The 21,646-nt window shown below is 37.4% G+C and overlaps 1 protein-coding gene across 2 annotated transcripts in view; it reads left to right on the plus strand.

Annotated features, from left to right (window-relative positions):
- Positions 1-865: 865 nt before the first annotated feature.
- The window catches only part of LOC113050984 (uncharacterized), a 34,851-nt gene continuing 14,070 nt past the window's right edge, over positions 866-21,646 (plus strand). The window contains exons 1-11 of one of the 2 annotated variants that reach the window (XM_026214524.1): positions 866-1,214; positions 12,016-12,213; positions 13,107-15,015; positions 15,800-15,973; positions 16,907-17,030; positions 18,010-18,103; positions 18,221-18,307; positions 18,474-18,590; positions 18,737-18,832; positions 19,459-19,607; positions 19,717-19,855. In XM_026214524.1, the coding sequence (XP_026070309.1) occupies positions 1,212-1,214; positions 12,016-12,213; positions 13,107-15,015; positions 15,800-15,973; positions 16,907-17,030; positions 18,010-18,103; positions 18,221-18,307; positions 18,474-18,590; positions 18,737-18,832; positions 19,459-19,607; positions 19,717-19,855 (3,090 nt within the window). In that variant the 5' untranslated portion in view covers positions 866-1,211. The remainder of the gene's footprint in view (positions 1,215-12,015; positions 12,214-13,106; positions 15,016-15,799; positions 15,974-16,906; positions 17,031-18,009; positions 18,104-18,220; positions 18,308-18,473; positions 18,591-18,736; positions 18,833-19,458; positions 19,608-19,716; positions 19,856-21,646) is intronic. The other variant, XM_026214523.1, reaches the window with a different exon arrangement.

The following is a 21,646-nucleotide window of genomic DNA, read 5'->3' on the forward strand; positions in this document are numbered from 1 at the left end:
CAATATAGATTTTTATAGTATTTAAAAAAAAATAGTTTAATCACAAACTTGCTCTGCCTCTGAAACAACTTAAAATTGACTGAAACACTTCACACCCTTTTCAAATAAACATCATCATTCAGTCGATTCTCAATGGTCCTGCATTGTTATTGGACTAAAACTATTAAAGATATTTCACATTACAGAAGTAAAATGGGTAACATGTACAGTGCAGTACAAAAAGAAAGAAAGGAAGGAAGAAAGAAAGAAAGAAAGAAAGAAAGAAAGAAAGAAAGAAAGAAAGAAAGAAAGAAAGAAAGAAAAGTGAAAGAGCTGAGTGGTCTTTAAGAACTTTAACAATGCGTCACTAAAGTTGTTCCTTTTACATTTTTTTAAAAGAAAGAAAGAAAAAGAAAGAAAAAAGACTTGGTTTAAAAATAAACTGCTGTTGGTCACTGTACATGTCAATCAGATGGTGTCTTCCTGTCTTAGTGGGCAGTTCTTGGTTAGAATAAGCTGAAAATTTGACCAAACTTTCATGCCAATAGTGTGTGTGTGTGTGTGTGTGTGTGTGTAATGGACATTCCTTCTAAGGAACCGTCTGTTTTCATCCGTCAGTCTCCTCCTGAGAGCGTCTGTGTATAATACTCAGGTGTTTGTGTAACTACACATTCCAAGAGTCTCTGTATATTTCTGCCTCTCCCTCTCTCTAGAGTGTTTAAACGAGAAGAGACTAATCTGTACAAAGGAAATGAAAGAATTTAGGGAGGCTTTAGTGGTCTCTTTGTTTGACCGTGTGTGTGTGTGTGTGTTAAGGGAGGTCCTAGTTTGCCACTGAGAAAAGTATGAAAAGCCTTCAGGGGGATTTCCTCCGAAAGAAAGACCTCCTCCTACTCCTCTCCGACCCTTTCCTCTCACTCTCTCTTTCTCAAGCACTTTACAGTCGAGACAAAACGGTGCAGTGAGCTGACGACAGACTGCTTGACACTTTGCATTTCTCAGCAGACATCCTACTCTTGTACAAACTTGCAATAACTTGCTAAACAATGGCTGTAATCCACATTAGTCCAAATCTACCAGCCGTCTCAAACCGGACACCATGGAAGCACCTCTGGATATGAGATTATCATGGGAAAGCTGCAATTACCGATCCAGAACTAAACTGGGAATCTTCTCTACTGGAGGCACAGATCTTAGGATGACAACTTGGTAACCAGGATTCAGTCGTCAAGATGGTAAATAAGACTCGTTTATTTCAGTTTTTACACACGGTCTGTGTTGTTGTGCCACTGACCTACTGAACCATTGATAACTGGACTACTGAACTAGTGATAGCTGACTGCTGTTGTACTGTAGGTGACCACGATTTAGTCCTTTTCATGCATTAATGTTCATTTAGGTAAAAAAAGGTTGTCACTTTTTAGACTTTGTTGCTGCAAAAGTTTCTTTAGTTTGCATCGACCTCTTGAAGTTTGACTTAAGTTGAGTTACTGATAAAAATGGGCATGCTGAGCTGAAGTTTTAATTAGATTAAAAACACTTTATTATGGACTTTAAAAGACCTGAATGTAGTGAGCAAGATGGACTTGAGATCAGTTTCTATTTTCTTATTTATTTGATTATAGCTCTTAGTGTGGCGATCTTGCAGAAAGAATAAAATTGATTTATCATTCGCAGTTGTTTATAGATGAAATACCTCCTAGATGTTCAGTGTGGTCTCAGATATTTCTTGAGATCCTCAGCCTGACACACTTTCCAGCACACGTTGAGCTTTGTCTCTACAGTATATTGATGGTTTGTTTTGCCTCTCTGAATGACTGATGGTGCTTGGCTGAAAGTTGAAGCTTTTTGAGGAAGGTGTGTTTAATCTCTGATACTGCAGCGATTTAAGTGTGTTTCTAAGTGTGTTTGATGCATGTTTGAGGATTCAGACCTTTGGAGTTCATGGCAACTGCGATATAAACCTGCCGAGCAGAAACCAGTCTACACTCCCTTCAGATGATTATATTGTTTGTACTGTATTTATCTGCAATTTCACCAACATGTGGTGATTTTCCAATATTTCTGGTTTTATTGTCAAATGAGAAGTGTCCGATCCCATTTATTGTCTTCACCGATAACTTCACAACAGACATAAGTGAGCTCTGAGACTAGTGATGATATACTACCAATCAAAAGTTTGGGGTCAGTTAAAATAAATACTTTATTGTAGCAAGGATGCATTAAACTGATCAATAGTGACAGAAAAGACCTTTGCAATGTTACAAAAGATTAAGAAAATGTTTAATAAATTCTGTTTTCAATTAAATGCTGTTATTTTATTACTTTTCATCAAAGAATTATGAAAAACAAAATGCATGATGGTTTCTGCATAAATATGAAGCAGCACACCTGTTTTCAACATTGATAATAATCAGAAATGTTTCCTGAGCAGTAAATCATCATATTTTCAGGATTTCTGAAGATCATGTGACACTGAAGACTGGAGGACTGATGCTGAAAATACAGCTGTGTATCACAGAAATAATAATAATAATAATAATTTCAGCTCTCGCCAAACTTTTGAACAGTAGTACATGCTGTATAGAAGCTGTAGTGTTCAATGTTTATTTGCCAAATTTTCAGAGAGAAAACTTAAAGTACACTACTCCAAAAAGTATTGTACCCTTGTCTTTTTTGTTGATGTTTCAATACATTTATCATCCATCTGCAATACTTTCATCTCAGTTGGTTTGGTTCAAAGCTTAGAATTGATTACAGAATGGTTTTGGAAAAAAAAAAACACTAAATATTTATTTTTGTAGGAACATTGATAAAAGTCTCCTGAACTTTAGCATTAAAGTGCTAAATTAAAACTCCCTACTGTAATTTTCTCACCTACACACTTTTCTGCATATGACATGCACAACAGATCGCTGATGTGACATTTAAAAGCATGTTACAGTAACACACATGGCTTTGACACTGAATACAAACATAGATGTGATCATGTAACATTACCTGACAGGTTGTAATATGCATACAGAAGTGTTGGGACGTCCTGTGAGAGTTGTTTGGAGAGTTGAGCGGCTAGTTACCTGCACACTTGATTTCTCGTGCAGGGGTTAACTGATAGCTCTCACATTCATACACATACAACAGTCACACTGTGCTCAGCCTGTTGCAGCTCTTGTTTATCAAAGAACATTAAACTTGAGTACTATTCAATATGTAGCCTACATCTAAACAACATGTCGCTAAAACCTTCATGATCTGCTTGTGTGAATGAGTGGCTACAAATACATCTATACAAATATTCAATTTAAACTGCCAAAATAAAAAAAAGTTCATTAATCAGAAATACATCACCATTGTGTAGTAAAGTGGACTTCTAAAAATAAATAATTATATATAATTATTTCAAAATTTGATACATTAAAACAAAATTTTTTGGTTGTATGACATTAATAATAAATAAAAAACAAAATTTTAACCATCTTATATACACAATAAAACATGGAAAAAAAATTATGTAATGTATTTAGACTATATATATATATATATGTGTGTGTGTGTGTGTGTGTGTGTGTGTGTGTGTATAATGACATGGGTATGACACAGGTATTACAAGGAGAGGGTGACTTATGAGGACATAACCCATGTCCCCATTTTTCAAAACACTTATAAATCATACAGAATGAGTTTTTTTGAGAAAGTAAAAATGCACAAAGTTTCCTGTGAGGGTTAGGGTTAGGTGTAGGGTTGGTGAAGGGCCATAGAATATACAGTTTGTACAGAATAAAAACCATTACACCTATGGGATGAACACACTTTACACAAAAACAAACGTGTGTGCATGCGTCAGATATCATGAGTAGTAAACATCAGCAGTGTGTATAGGTAAATTATTTGGTATATTCTAATTTGACTACACTTAAAAAAAAAAACAATTAGATTGTTCACATTTTTGTGATTTAATTTCATGAGACACCATTTTTATTATACATTTTAATCATTCCAAATCATGGAATTGTAAAAGAAGGAAAATATAGGGAAAGATAAAACATTTAATTTGGGCCTAAATTAAAAGCTAGCTTATTCTGCAGAGTTTAATTGTAAACAAACAACTTGTGTTTATATTAATATTGGTTTATCTCTCAGGGTTTAAACACATGTGAAATGCATTTGCTCCCTATTAATGGCATAAAATAAATATGAAAGATATTGATACTGAATGATATGGAAATAAATATTGAGGTAATACTTTTATCCTCCATCCTTAGCACATCACTTAGATAAAGTGATTATCTAAAAGTGCATATTTACAAATCTGCATTTCCATCACTTGCCGTCACAATGCATTCTGGGATTGGTATACAGTACTAATGATGCTGCATGAGGATTTGGCTAAAGTTAGTTTTAAAAAAGCCTTTACGTGAAGAATGTGCCTATGACTACTTAAAACACTGCCTATGTAGGGAGCTCACTAAGTTTTGGATCAAATCCCCAGTGTGGTTTTATAGATTAGTTTTGGCATAATAAACAAGTGAGTGGGTTACAGCTGTTGAAAGACTGTCGGTGTGATGCCTTAAGGACAGGACATAAAATAAAAAAGAAATATAAATTTTTATTCTTGTAACTCTGCAGAGTTAAAACATAATTTTACTGAAGGTGACCACCCAATGTCTGACATGTCATAAAATATATTTTAAGGGCTTTTTATAATCATCAACATACTGTGAGATGACTCTGATGTTTTATGCAGTTTCCCCTCAAAAGAATCAGTCCTTCTGACCTCGCCGAGTTGATGTCGAGCGCACAAAGAGAAATCTGAAGATTTACGGCTGTTTGTTACTAGCATGCTGTTCATCATCCAGATGTTCCCAGTCACATGATGTCACAGTACCCTACAAAACATCCTGGAAAGAAAGGGGTTTTCTGAACAACACATACACTGGGTTGCCAGATCTTACTGATTTTAAATCCAGATTTTCAGGGTGTATCTGCCAAAATTGTGGTAACATTCTCAATTCTTTCTTTCACTTTTCCACCTGACGCAATGCTTCAATCATTCTGAAGTTCAGGGAGCCATAAGCAATCCCAGCATGCATGCTATAGAGCCGTGATACATTCATAGACTTTCACGTGTTTTGGGTTGCCAATATTTATTTTGGAAACAAGTCCTAGGACCCTCAATCAAAATCAAATGAAATATGATATCCGCGATCATTTGGAGTCAGTTTTGCAGTCTTGGATCTCAGGGAGAAACCAGAGAACATTGCTTCATCAGCAGGTCATACTGGAGAGAAAGTTAATAAAATATATAAGAGCTGTAAAAATAAGTTGGCAGCGCTCAGAGACAAACCTGCAGATGTCTGAGGAGATATATGGCTGTTTAAGGTTTAATGTGTTCTGGAAATAAATGCTCAAGTGCTGCTGGAGTGTCTGTGAGAGATTCATTAATGGATAAATGGATATAAAAGAGATATTGCCAAAAAAGCAAAGTGTGATGATAGACTTAAATGTTTCTTTATTTGTATTAACATCCACGGAAGATTTCCATTCCACAAAAGGTTGTTTATAGTGGAAAAAGGTTCTTTCGATTATTAAAATGTTGGTTCATATGATCTTATATTTAGGGAACCAAAAATGGTTTATGGCATCACCACTTCAGGAGAACATCTACACACTTGAGCACCATAATTATTGAAGCTGTCTACACTTGAAGCATTCATTGCATCTGTATACACTTGCATTAACTCCATTAAGGCTTAATATATATGTGGTAAATAGATTGCAAAAGATGCAAAGAATCCAAGAAATGTATAAAGACAATTATAAGCCAATGAGAGATGAATTATGCAGTAGAGATGGTGCACAAATTAAGCCATATCAGAATTCCTTTTTTTCATCACCAAATACCATTCTATTATATTCTATTCTATTTAAATACCATTCTTAAATTTGATAAAACTGAATTCAAATACTTTTTTAAGACTTTGAGGACCTATGGGATCCTGCTAAATGTAAATCTATTTACATATTTTGTTTCTCAATTAGTGCATACATAGAAGAAGCAGTACTAACTCAAGTATAATAAAATAATTTCATTCTAAAACAAGGCATGCAAAGTGAATGTTTTATCTTGTAAGGTACACTTGGTCCAAGGAAGGGATCCAGTGCTGGCTGAAGGTTTCTTGCGTGTTCGGTCTTTTCAGCATGCAAAGTTATTCAATTTAAGTTTAATTCTAATCTGACTCCATTATAGTATGACCTCGAACTTAGGTTGAAAGACAAACTCTCCAGTCTAATCATCTGCCAGAGGTTATGACTAATACTATTTAATAGGTCGCCCATGCTTACCATTCTTTAAATAGTATTTCTGTTTAGTCCCCTACAGTTACCAATGTACAACTTAGTTAAAGCCCAAAACAATAATCAGTGGTTATGCTAGAACTCATTTTCTAGCCCCGACAGTTAAATAACTATGTACAACTTAACTAAAGCGGAGATAATAACCAGCGGTTATGACCACTTCTATAACTAGTCCCCCACAGTTAATGCAACGAAGTTCAACTTAGCTAGAGTAAAGCAGTAAGTCAGAAGTCTAAAAATCTCAGCTGATGTGCTCCAAGCTCCATTTAGGCTAAGATCTGATATGCACTTAACCCTAGATGCAGATTTGCAGAAACATACACCTTCACTTAATCTACTTGAGAAAATAATTTCAGAGTAAGTCATGTTGATTACATAGCCAATTCAAAACAATACAAGGCATCAAATTCTCAAAGGTGAATCTTAGAGTTAGATGTATAACAGATTTTTAGTAAAATACATAGTATGAAATGTGTGAACACCCTTCATTCCACGGGTTCATTCCAGCTACAGAAAGCCCTGATTCTTTTGCTGCTATCCTTAAAATACAAAACATCCCCCAAATGGAGGCATTTACAAACAATTGGAATTTGCATCAACCCAGGCCCCAGACCGGAGTAGTTTACACCTCAAAGGGAACAGAAGGTAATTTACATGGAAGACCCTGAAAAAAGGGCACTCCCGTTACAGTAAGCAAAATATCTTAGGATCTGTACTATCTTTTAAGATTTCGACCATTGGACCACTTGCCCAGAGACTATTCAAATGATACCAAACATGATTGAAAATATTACTTGTATCCATGTAGAACATTATACTATTGAGCATTCTGAGTAAACCAAGTGGAGGGAGGATGGGTGAGGAAGGGGATGAGAAGGAACTGATAACAAATATGAGAGAGGTGTTTCCTGCACCTCCACTCGGTGGGGTGTCTCAGTGTATGTTTGTATTGTCTGTTTCTCAGGAGATCAAAGTATCGGAGTTTATTTTATTCTTAGAATAACAATGGATTTCAAGTTAGAAATAAGCAGGATTGAAGTCTAGCTTGTGATAATATGTAGATTTGAAGCTTGTAGTTTAGACTCTGTTTGTTTCTGGACATTGTTTTTATGAAGTGCTTTCACTAGTCCAAGAAATTTACGAAGGCGATTTACTCTAAGCCAATGAGAAATGCATTATGGTGTGAGAAACCGAGAAGATGTGTAGACAAATTACACATTGCACCAAAAGTGCTACTGTGAACGTAATCTTAGAACCACTGAAGAACCTTTATTTTGAAAACCGCGTTCAGACAAGTGAGTTAATCGAGGAGTAGTTTGTCAGATGTTGTAGATGTTTGTATGATGAGTGAGGGCCATGGTGTGAGAAAGCTCCATTGTGCCAAACTCCCTCTCTAAGGACTTAAAGCACAGTGGCACAGAGACAAAGACAACACTGTCCTGAAGAGGGAGGGAGGAGAGGAGGAAGAGAAGGAGAGCTGCTGGGAGAAACAGATCACAATTACTGGAATCTGACAGCTTGAAATAAGAGACTTTCCAAAGCTTACAGATGATGAAGAATCCCGTTTAGGTTAGATTAGTGTTTATCTCAAGAGTGCACATGGACTTTCTAACCTCAAGAACTTATACTTTTAACATTTTTCTGTTCTTTGTGCAAGACTGAAGTGATTACAGAGTTTGAAAAGAAGGATTTAAAGCCTCGGAGTGCCTCTTTTGTCCCATGCCAAATGCACAAGTCAAGACTTATTATTTACTGCATGACACATTATTTTTTGCATGCTTTTCGTTTTGGCCCAGTGGACTTGAACTCCAATAAAAACAGCTCCCTTAAAACACACTTTTACGCTCTTTCTAGTTTCATTTGTCAACTAACAGAATTCTGACAGGAATATTTTATGCAAAATTTCACCCCTATGTGATTTCCACCAAAGGCATTATTTTCACACCCGTGCTAGACACATATGCCCATGCACAAACAATTATACAACTGTCGTGAAAGCATTAAATCAAAATGCATGCAACTGGCCATCTGTGGGTGTATATGGAGGAAGCCCATGTAAATGAAGCTCTTCAAGAACCACACCTAATTTCTAAATAAAGTCTAAACTGTGCATTTACAGTTGGATTCCATGTCTAAAGACCATGTCTAAAGCTGACGTTACAGCACTGCCTCTTATCTATTACAGTCAAAATTGGCCTTTGCATTTTAGCGCACTAAAGTTCACCAACCCAGGCATGCCTGAAACCTATACTTGAAATGTACAGTACTTGCACAGAAAATAAAACCTCCTTGGCCATGAAAATTTGACTTTATACATGTAGACTGATACTTGCAGGACAGAGGGCAACTGTACTTAAAATGTAAGATTCTTTAAACAGGGACCCAAACCTCACATGATGTAGCATCCTGTGCTGGAAATTACATTTTTAAATTTTTTGGAATGAATTGGTCAAAATAGTCTTGTTAAAACAAATTTCATAGCATGCATTTATATCCTAAGTACACAATTAAAATTTAATTTACAATTAAATATTTTCACACTTTTTGCATAATGAATAATAAATTAATAGTAATGATTGGTAATGGTATTAGTAATGATTACATTAATAATAATGACTGGAAGACACACAATAAAAATCTTAACTGACTGTTGATTCTAGGGCTGGTGCGAAAACAATTTTTGGAGCTTCGAAGCTTCAGAAGTAATCAACACCGAATGTTCGAAGCTTCGGAGGGAGGGGCTGAACATATTCTTCTCTCTAATAAAGGCAGGATTCTCTGTGTGTCTGTCTGTTTGCATTTTTATTATGTCGAGAACCGACACTTCACAACCGTCTTCACGCGTGGCAAGTGTGTCGCTGTGTACCCGAGGAGTGAAGTGTCGCATTTTGGTGAAATATGGACACGCCACATGTTCAGAATTAATACGCTTTTAATAAAACTACAGAACAGCGCTTATTTATTATTATAAAATAATAATAATTAAAAAAAAAAATAATAATAATAATATTTGAATCTCGAAATTGAAAATCGAATGCCAACCCACAGAACGAATATTTGAATAATCAAATATTCTGGTCCAGCCCTAGTTGTGACTTCGGTAAGTGTGTAACCTATTAGTGATGCTTGCCTTAGCAAACCACTAAATACAACGCTCCAGAGATACAGGTTGTATACGGTGCATTTATGAAATCATCTGCAAAAAGCTTCAGATTTAATGACAGCTGAGCTTTGGTGTGTTTAAAACATTATTGAAGCTTACAATTACCTGTTGAGCTCTGTGTCATGTAATTACAGAGAGACGTGTACACTCACTGCCAAATGAAAATATGTTTTAGCAACGGATATTTATGTGTAGATTTAATTGAGAGTTGTCACATCAAAACTTTACTACTGAAATAAGGGTTCTTGCAGGTGAGAAGACAGACATTTTTTTTTTTTTAAGTGCTTTAAAGTGTTTCTACACACATTAAAAAAGACCCTCATCTCCAGATATCAAATTAACTGTCCAAATTTCAGCCAAGGGCTTCATCTAACGGTGATATTTACAAAAACACTGAGAAATGCAATTGACATTCTCCTGAATGCAAATACCAGACTACAGGAACAATGCCAGGCTCCAGATATCCTTCATTTGGGACCCTGAGGATTTGTTAAATGAAGTTTGACTTGGATGTGTTTGGAAATCCGAGGTGTGGACAAGTAACAGGAGACGTAACGGGGGTTAAACAGAATGATGGGCCCAGAGCCATGACAAGAGAGTGATCTGCACCATGCAGATGTGTTTACTGAAGAAGAAGAAAGGCTAAGGATGAGAAAGTCAGCCAGAGGAAAGAAGAGGTTTCACATGCACCCGAGACGGACCACCCAGAACAAGACGCAAGCATGGGCCAAAACTACTTTGGTTAATGATTAAACAAAAAGGCTATTGCGTCTTTCCACAATTGTTCAACATTATTAATCATTAAACACATTGTGGAAGGTCCTGTTATAATTCTGTTCAAGATCATAAATCATAATTCACACTGAAGATTAGCTTACGATTCAAATTGCTTCAAATCACTGCAGAAAATATCAAGCGGAAAATGTTGAGAAGGTGAGAAAGTCTAGTGCAGATAAACACCAGTGTGTGTATACTTCTTTGAAGAGCAAATGACAAAGCAAACATCTAATGTTTGTATCATTAAATGACTCAAACTGGGGATTCTCTGGTAATTCAATAAACTGCAGACTTGGAGGAATCATTCATGTATAGAAAACACATAAATAAATAAAAAACTCTATTAAAGTAAAACTTTAAACTAAAAACAAATACTGATATATCGAATGTAGTACTAATACTGATATAGCACTAACACTTCATAAGTTATTTTTCCCTAAAAAGGAAGGGTGTTGTTTATGCTTGTGTTTTCCGAAGCAGACATAAACTTCCTCTTTGAGATCACACTGTAATCATCTTACCCAGGAAGCCACTACTTCTGTTTGGCTAAGAAATTAATAGACTAAACATACAACTTAACACGGCTAAAGCATGCATTTCTCACTATAGTTAATCATTGCACTAGGCTTCATAAAAATTGTTTTAAACATTTAAGGTTTAAGAGTTTCAACCTCTAACTGGCAGTACACAGTTATCCATTCTGGATCCATTTAAGGTTTAAACCAAGTTCATCTAGACTGGAGGAGAACAGATTTCACTAGTTTTCCAGACACTGTTCCCTGTGCTTTCTATCTGCTTTGTACATTATTCCAAGTCCGACACATGAAACGTGAACCCAACATCTTCATTATGGAGGACTGGCCCAATGTGGGGATCAGCCGTGGTCTAATTGGTAGTAAGTCGGACATAACCCAAAAGTCTTGGATTGTGTGTGTGTGTGTGTGGGGGGGGGGGGGGGGGTCGAGTTCACGGTGTGTTTGTGCGCTTGAATGGGTTAAATGCAGAGCACAAATTCCCTCGCATCATATCACTTTTTCAGACCATGCGTTCTTTGTTCTACCTTTTATTACCTGTATGCTAATAACACAAATCTGTTCTGGCTGAGGTAAACCATCTAAAATGAGGTGTATCTTTCTTGGACAAAACTCACTCTTTCAATGTCCCACAAACATTTTAAGCACAATTAGATGCCCACTAAAGGGGAAATAAACAGGAGAAATTGTAATACTCATTATGGCTTGTGTAGATGCCTTTCTATCTAAATCAACTTTGTTCAAAACATGAACATTAAGAAGGTAAACAGACTGACTGTCTCTTAAACTGCAAGGTAATATATAGGGTATACAGGATACAGTAGCATTGTGATTTCTTCCATGCACATTAGATAACCTAGCCCATCTCTTCCACTTAAATTGCCTTAGGCAAGAGACACACTGCCTTCATATGGTGGACAACAGAATGGAAAATGTGGATTTAATTAGGCCAGGACAGTGAAACCTTGACGTGACACAAGCTTCATTGTCTTTTTGTCTGGTTCTGTAACAAGTGAGATTTAGGAGGGGTTGATATTATGAAAAGGTTTTGCCACAGGCTTTTGACAACAACCTCATTTTACATCTGTAAACAAAGCATTTAGGGATCATGCACAATAACTGCTGTATAATATATCATGTTATATATTTTCATGCAAAGGATACAGTTATTAAGCCTCACAAATAATTCTCTCTCTTTCTCCACCTCAGAACCCTTCCTCTCTGGACTGGTCCATTCAGAGCGCCCTGTCGTCTCTTTTCCCTCCATTTGAGGCTACCGCTCCTACTGTTCTCAGCCAACTCTTTCGTACCATTGAGGAACGTTACCATGGAGATGCACTGCAGTGCCTGCTGAACTTCCTCATCCCAGCCAAACATATCCTAGAGAGCGTGCAACAAGCTGCCTGTGTGAGTACACCACACTAATCACAGCTAAATCAAATAATAATAAAAAAGGCCATCAAAATTCGAAAGTGCCTCAGTAAAAGCCAACCATCTAAAATGACCAATAGCCTACCTACCAAGTGATTTTAATTTAATTCAATAGTTTAAAGAAAAAATTAATCCAAAAATGAAAACATTTTCATTATTCACTCACCCTCATGTCATTCCTAACCTGTATTCCTTTTTTTATGTGGAGTACAGAAGGTTGTACATAGTCCAAAGGCTTGCATGCTATAATCCAATGAGATTTGAGAAGTGAAGTGAGGAGAAAGAGTTTTAATGAATACATTTCACAACTGCAAAACTACCATTTCATCTTATGTTGTCTGGACAAACAGCTACTCATGCTCAAAACAAATGCATTCCACACTTCAACTTTAGCATAAAGGTTCAGAAGACTTGGAATATAGGTTTGCGTGGGCTACTTTTATGATGCATGACAGGTCATGCTCAGTGTATGCTTTCAGTGTATGGAAAAGGACAGTGAGAGGAGTAAGTCTATTATGTTTTTTCATGTTTGGGTGAACTAAGCCTTAAAGAGTAAAGTATGTTAGCATGCAGAGCAGGATGAAAGCAGTTTCCTGTGCACACATTTCTTCCATGTGGACTTTTATGGCACAGATCCCGCAAGTAACTTTTCCTTGTCCACTCAGCACAAGATTGTTTTGTTTTATCTTCAGAAAGAACAAAGGCCTTCCGAGACAGCTTCTTCTGAAGGGGATTCAAGAATGTTTGCATGCAAGCCAATAAACGGCATCAAGACCCAAGCTATTAAGGATTTTGTGGTTATAAAATCTGTCAATCCAAAATGATCTGCAAATCAACAAACTAGCTTTACCCTTTCTTTCTCCCACTAGGCGTCATACTCAGATGTCCTGTTCCGGTGTGAGGGTTGGCCATTGTGCCTGAGCGATCGAGTGGTGATCCAACTTGCCCCCATCAACCCTTTACTTCTCCGACCTGGAGATTTCTACTTGCAGGTGGAACCTTTTGGAGAACAGTCAGCCCGAATCGTCCTCAAAAGTCTTCTTGTGCCGGAAGACCTCCTGGGGCAAGATAATCTGGCATTGCAAGCTGGTTCCAGGTTGCTGGAGTGTCCTGCAGTTGAGGGGACTCCCATCCCTGAGACATCTTATCCATGCATATTCACAGAGTCTTGGCTAAGGGAAATAAATGAGGGACGTAATGGAAATCCTCTATGTCAGTGTGTGCTTTCCTCTGACCATGGGGTTGTGAAGGTACCTTGGACTGAAGTTGCCAACCCGGAATTCCTTGACAGGCCCAAGTCTAACATCTGGCATGAAACAAAGACATGCTCAACTCCAACTCTCCGTGTGAATGACATAAAAACCGAGATTTCAGAGAATGTGTCACAGTCACAGGTACCTGTAGGCCTCTTACCACTTAAGATGGAAACTACAATTCTTCCAGCAAATGATGGGATGGCAGTTTCTGTTCAGCTAGTGGAGGGTGGTAGCAGATTAGTGAAGGTTGACCAAGGACATCCAATGAGCAGTTTTGCTGGAAAACCTGTTGGCAGGGTATCTCCTAATACCTGGGACAGCAGGCACAACCGAGAGCTGGAAGGAGAATATGTGGATCTGTTGGAGTTCAACAAGGAGAAAGAGACTTTTGTCCTCAACAAAATAGCAATACCAACAAAACCACTGGGCTTTAAGTTAGTCACGATGGCTCAACCTGCCCCAAAAAGCAGTGTTAACCCATGTGAAGAGAACTGCAATCATTGCATGCAAAACAAACTCTCTGAGAGCATGCAAAATGATCCAGAATCCAAATGCAGGTATAGGCAGTCTTACATGGCAGCCCTCCGAAACCCTGTGAATTTTGAGAGAGCAAGTATGCTGCCTTCTCTAGATGAAACAAGGACAGATGTAGGGGAGGCTGAGCCAAGCTGTGAGGGATATGGAGTTGGCCTTAGACTTAAACCTTTGAGTTGTACATTTGGCCAGACACCAAACCAAGCAGACAGAAATTCGATGCAATCCTTTGAGAACTCAGTCCAACAAAAGCAAAGTCCAAAGAACTCAAGTCAGAGCATATCTCATGACTGTAGTTCAAGGGAGAATGCAGAGTCCCTTGACCAACATATGACCCAACAGATCCCTAGCATGGTCCAAGCAAGACAACAACAAAAGTCATTCCTCACAGGGCAACAGGATTTACATCAGATTGTACTAGGAACTAAGGCATTACCTGACAAAAGACAGCACTGTCTGAACAACTCTTTTAGACAAGATTCATTTCAGTTGCGGATTAGTGCCCACAAGCATGCCAAAACCCAACACTTACCCAAAATGGGACTCAGTGCTTTACCTGACCACAGTGGTCAAAGACAAGAAGCTAATCTCTGTTTGCAGGGTTTCAATCCAATACAGAAATCACAAAAACAGCTAACACAGGCCTCGGAACAAACACCTCCTCTATTTCAGCCCCAGTGCAATCAGATCCTTTTCCAAAATGAGAACAGGCCTTTGGATTACAAAGTCCTCTGTGATGATAGACTCAGTGGAAGAGGCCAAGGTTCACCTGCACAGGTGATCAAAGGTAAAAGCAGGTCTAAATCCCGCCCATCCTCTTCAGTCTCGGAAATAAACAGAGAGTGTCTGCAATCACACAAGCCAACCAATAGAAGCCGCAGTGATGTCTATCCAGAGATCATTCCCATGTTGCCTCCTGTCCAGGGAATAAAACACACAGCTAATTTGGTGTCCCCAAACTTAAACAGGCATCAAGAAGCAAGAAAGGGTAAGTAAAGTTAGACTTCTGCATGTAAAAGGGACTAGTATTTCTGATTTGTTACATGCATTTTGAAGAGGCGTTTTCGAAACAAAATATTCTAACAATTATTTACTGTGGTTCCTTGCTTTGTGTGTCAACTAATTGCATACAGATTTTACCCCGCATCTCACATTGTTGTCAAAAGAACATCTGAAGCAACTTTAAGTCTGGACAACATGCTGTTTTTTAGATCTCTATCCTTAAATGAAAAGCATGTTCAAACATGACTGAAATGAACAGTTGCAAAAACTAAACTACTATGAGGCAATGTCTACTTGCCACCCGCCATTACAAAATCAACTGATTTACCGGTGACCTTGACCCAGTCATTTGTGGAGGAGAAAATATACTCTTCTGAAAGGTCATCTTAAAAGAGAGCAATGTGACACTGGCCAAGGTCAAGAGTATGCACAGCGTTCCACATGGGGATTTCTGCAGTCCTTCATCTGATTTCTTTCTTTAGCAGAACAGAACAAAAGCATTCATGAGGACCAAGAACAAAAAAGTATAGGGATCAGAACTAACTACATCCACCCGTTTTATGGGGAAACTGTTAGATGTCTTTGTAAATGGGAAGAGGAGGGTGATGTCTATAGTTTTTTTTTCAAGATTTTCTAAAAGTGAGATCAACAGCTCCATCTAGCTGTGACACACATCTCTTCAGTCGTGCAATAAGTTCATGATTTAATAATCCTTTGAGTTGGTATATATACCAATGTTGAAAATAAATGTAATTTCCTGTCTTTCTAAGATGTCTACACATCTGTAAAAGCTGTAACCCCAGCTGTTAATGGAGCAGTGCCCCAGAAACCACATGATGATCATCTCTTGACCGACCAGCCTGAGAATGGAGCTCAGGTGACTTTATCTTGCCAGGACTCCACAATTAAGAGCCTTCTCCAGCTAGGCATCATCTGTCTACCAGGTATGCCTCCTAGACCGTTTTTAATTGTGAATTTATTTTTTGTGGTGTAGTGTTTAAAGCTCAGGGCTAGGACTGATCCATGCAAAGACTAAAACATAAGCAACTGTTCTTTTGAGCAAGAATTGTTCACTCAAACATTGAAATTGTCACATTTACTGTGTTTCATCGACTAAAATAAAATAAAAACAGTCCATACATCGTCTTATGACAAATGAGACCAAGAACACCAAAAGTGCCATATTTTAAATAATTCAATACAATAAAAGAATCATCAGTGACTAATGACAGAATTTAAGTCAGTTCTCGCATAAGACTATTTTATGACTTCAGAAGACTTGTAATATACAGTAACACACAACTTGTATAGACGTACTGTTATCATGCTGTTTTATATAAGCTTGACAATAATATTCCATCGAGTTTCTAAATTCGGTCTAACATCTCAATTTATGTTCACCCAAAGCAAAACAACAATTCAGGGTACACATGACATGAGGGTACAAAAGAAAACGGCATAATATTCACTGAATACCCTCATTGCTTTACCTTTACTTAAGTTACTTTTGCTAACTTTACCTTCTAATTGACTTCTAACTTTCTACATGCACATGTGTTGCTAGATAAAGAAAAAAGAATTATGATGGCAAGAAAAAAGGAGAAGTTCTGACTCTTCTCTAGACAGTTTTTGAGGTCTGACAGTTTGACAAGCCTCATTTAGCAGTTAGCATGCAGCCATGTGCAATCCCAATACAGAAGATGCACAACTTTTCTGAGTGTTTTCTCCAGACAATAGTGATCTGCTTTCACTCTTAAATTCTGTCATGTTTGTTGCTAAACTGACAAAGCCTTTACACAGATGCACAAAAAAAATCTGATCATCCTGTCAATTAAAACACGTTGTTTTAACTCAACATGTTCTCTTACCAATACCAGGCAGTCGTGACAGAGTAGGCCGGGCTGTGGTTGAGGTCTACGGGGGCAGGAAAGGCTGGGCGTCTTCTCAACTCTCTCCTCAAGAGTTTTGCAGACTGTTGCTTTACCTGCACTCCATTCCCAGGTACCAAATAGAGAGCAATCTTCTCAATCACCATAAGAGGGCAGTAAGAGTCAGTGAAATGCATTGCTGACATGTACTCGGATGTGAAACGGCCTCAGTAACCTATCAGGCTCGCTTGTACATGAATCTGAGCCGATTTTGAATTAAGAAATATAACGTATTATATGTGTTATGTTATATTAGGACAGGACATGTACGTAATTTAACATATTTGATCAAATTAATAATTCTAGAACCAAAATGAGGACCGGGATGAAATTAAATGACAAATTTATCTGCTTAACGTTTAAGTATATCAGTCCGCTCATCCGGGTAACAGAAACCTGCACTACTTTCTCACGTTCATACAAATGCAATAAATTCAGGACAATTGTTTTGTACAGTACATAATCATTTTGATTAAAATATGAAAATATATACATCATCTGATGATGTATATATTTTCTTATTTTAATAAAAATGATTAAGGTTTTTTGATTTAAACACAAATCAATATTTCATATCCTTGTATGTATTTATGTATTTGGTGAGTAAGCCTAGCCCTAATAATGTACAATCAGTATCAGCCAGTTTTTATGCCAAAATAAACCCCAACTGGGTGATCAGGATGATTATCCTTTACAGTTCATAAAGCTACATTATTACATATTATATTGCTATTTATTATATAGCATCATCATTGTCAGCAATTGAGCTGATATTACAGCTAATATTTCCATCCTATTTAAAAATGCTGAGAAATACACACATTTAAAAAAATGTTGATGCCGGTTTATTTATATTTCTGTATGAATTTTTTTTTTTTTTTCAATTGGCTGATGGCTTTGCTGATCCTTGTTAATTGCTTTGACAATATTGAACTTAGATGGCTATTTAATTTTCCTGCCAAAAAACATATTTATTCCTTCATTCCTTCATGTCCTATTCAGATGAATGCCAGAATCATATATGATGTAACATAAGATGTATGTTTTTACAGGATGGAGGTCAGAGAGCTGGGGCTGACCGTAGTGATTGACAGCAGGAAGTGCCCTCTGCCCTCTGTGTTCTACAAATCACTGCTCATGGTTCAGGTGAGGATCTGCCACCACCACCAACATCAATGCAAACCTGTCCATTAGATGCCAGTCAAGAGTGCAACTGTAGTCACACACTATTCCATTTGTCTGGTGTGTGCATGTGTTATACAGGAGCAGGCCCTTCATGCAGTGCACACTATCTTGATGCTTGTTGATAAAGATGCAAATCCTCGACCAGAAAAACATCTTGGTCTACAGGTAATTAACACTCCCAAACACACTCGTTTGCCCAGCAATTACACCACCATCGAAAGCAGATAAACACAGCTTCAACTCCAGGTGTAGATCTGGGGGTTTAGACTATAATCATATTAGTTACAGGATCTCCTTTGGCATTTTATAAGTGCACGATCATTTCTTTCAGATAGATGTTGTGACGTCATTGAAAAGTCTTCATAAGACGGTTGATGGACAGCAGTTGACCTCTGACCTTGGCGGAAGCTTCCCTTACAGTCATGAAGAGTGGCTACAGTTTCACCAGGTTAGGAGAAGAGCAGTCACAAAAACACCAAGTAATGCCCTTCCGAAAGATGTCTTTAGTCTTTCAGTGAATAATGGCACACTTGACGTCTAAACAGATTTAAAATGTAGAATTTCTAATGTGTGTTTTGCATATGTGTCTTTCAGAAACTTTCTCTCTTTCAACTCGACCTACAAGCAGCATCTTCATTACTGCAGACTGCGATCAGAAGACTTGATGTTAAAAAAACAGACACCGCAAAGGTAAATTTTGGATGCTAATTTCAGAAAATCTCCAGGAATACAGTACACATGTGCATGTTTTTTAACATTAAAGCTAGAGATGCACAGATATTTAAATTTGAACTGATACGATAAGCCAGTAATTATTTTCAAATTGTGTCAGAAAACGGAGACATGTCAAATTCAATGCAATTTTGTTTAAATGAAAGAAAAATCACTGCAATCAATATATATATTTTAAACTTTAAGTGTGTGTGTTAGCAGTTCAAATGGAAACTAGGAGCATGCAAAATGAAACATCCAATATAGCCAATATCAATAAATTAAAAAAGCAAACATTCTCTAAAATCAGTGGTTATAGTACAGTTATATTGCACATCGCTATTTAAAGGCACATTGGCATGTTTTTACATTAGATATGTTCAGGAAATGATTACATAACAAAATGATTATAATTGAAAGTAGTATCAAAAAAGATTTCTCACATTTTTCTGCTCATGATGATGATTATAATAATAATATATATAATTTTGTAATTGCAAAAATTGCTAACTTCATTTTAAACAAATGCTAAATATAATAGCTCATTTATTTAAGTTGACCTCCTGAGGAACGGTGCCCCCAAACTAACTCAATCAATTGTTCAGGATGTCCAGTCCTGCATCCAGGAGCAGAGGAGCTCCATGAAGATGGTGCTTGAAGACACACGATTGGTCGCCCTCCAAAGAGAAGGCGGGTCTATTCTGGCCAGGATGAGGAAGGAAGAGTCTAGATTTGCTCAGTCTGAAGACGTCAGGTATTTCCCTCAGTACATCCCTTCGCGTTACATGTACAGTGCACTTGTATGTTCTGTGCAGGTGCTAAGAGCACACAACACTTCTCTGTGTCTTTTCTGTCTCCTGCAGGGACTCTCTGGAGTCTGTGACGTGTCTGTATAACCAGGTGGAAGAAGCCGTTCACACGCTAGTGATGAAATCCAACCAGTCACTGCAACACCTGGAACATGTGTTTCTGCTGAGAGAAGCTGAAGACTCACTCAGCACAGTATGCATTACATCCCGTCGTGACAGATAATAAATTATAATAAATAAAATAACAGATAATAAATAAAATTTCTCAGTTCTTGTACGAGAATGTTTTACTGAAAACACCGGATATGACCAACATGAAGTTTCATAAAATTCAGGCTTGCTGGGTGCTGGTCTAGATGATGGACAGACATGCTGTTGTGAGCAAGTTATGAAGAAATGTTGAGATGCGACAGCATTTGTGGCACAATTTACCACGGAAAATAACTTTGGCTCTAAGTTAAAAAACATAGTGTAAAGGCACTAATAATGAAAGTCACTAAATGTTAAAATGCACCATTCAAACAGATATCAGTAAGACTTCAAATTATGTTATATCCAACCAGTGTTAATTTCGTTGACTAAATATTTTCGTCATTATTTTCGTCACGAATATATTTTTGCCGACGAAAACGAAACGAAAACTAAAATAGAAGGCACTGATGGAGACTAAAACTATGACTAAATTGATTGACATTATCGTCAACGAATAAAGGACGAGACGAAAATAGACTGTGACGAAAATCAAATCAGCAGACGGGAGAGATGCGAGGAATGAGCAAAAGAACCGGCAAAACAGAACAGACTGCATGAGAGAAGAGAACCAATCAGAGCCTGACTTATTGAGACGTGAAGCGAAGGTTTTCAGTTTTTATGAGCTCCCGGGAAGTCGGCATTCGAAGAGGTGATAGGGACTTTAAGCAACAGCCTCTGGTGGAACGGCAACGCCATTCTGGCGTTGTATTGCGCCTGCGCGAATTTAACTGCTACTTTGTGACCTAATTTAACGGTCTACTACGGGAGAACAGCTGATTTGCCGGAGTCGCTACAACGTGAGAGGTTAGGTAAATAAATGTTATGTTTTTAGACTTATTTACATCATACAATATTAAAAACTCCTCTTCTGACAAAAGATTGTCATTTAACGCCAAAAGCAATCCTTCTCTTGCTTTTTTAAATTATATATTTTTTTGGATCTCAATAAATGAATTAATGCTGCGTTGCGCTGTTCTGTTTTACCGTTGCTTAGTGACTTTTACGTTCTTGGCTACAGCGGTGTGACGGCAAACTTCCGGTCGCCGTAGCCGTTCCATTCGCAGCTGTTGCTTAAAGTCCCTACTGTCTAAAAGAGCGACAAAATGTCCACAGCTCACTTCACGTTTGACGACGAACAAAACAAAACAAAGTGTAAAGCACGCAGAGCGCTCATTCGTGGCAAGAACACAACCAATTTGAAAAGACATTTACAGACGAGCCACCCGGACATTTTCTCAAATGTAATTTTACAACGATGTTCTTTTGTTTATTGAGCTAAGCAAAATTGGAATAGTGCAGTGCGTAGATGTTGTAGCATTAAATATTACGAACTGAAAAGTACTGTAAAATAGCCCCTTCTTCAAATTAGATGCGAGCACAATACTAATACGTAATATCATGATAAATACATTTGATTAATACTAATGTTTAGTATATTTTATAATGTTCTACTTGTTGACAATATCACAAATATTTCTATATTAGTCATGTGAAACATGAATGTTCACATCCTATCATTATACATACAAATCTAGCAATATTGTAGTATTTAAAACATACAATATTGCTAGACAAATTAATACCTTATAAAATCTTGTTACTTTTTTTATCCACCTAGCTGCCAACTTATTAAATATTTACTTTAAATGTATGCACTTATTGTTCAGCTCAGCTGTAAGCTTTAAGGTCCTGGACCTAAGGTTATTTTTCTTTTATTGATGGTCAATTGGCA

Source organism: Carassius auratus, chromosome 31 (assembly GCF_003368295.1).
Source record: "Carassius auratus strain Wakin chromosome 31, ASM336829v1, whole genome shotgun sequence".
In the NCBI taxonomy this organism is placed as follows: Eukaryota; Metazoa; Chordata; class Actinopteri; order Cypriniformes; family Cyprinidae; genus Carassius; species Carassius auratus.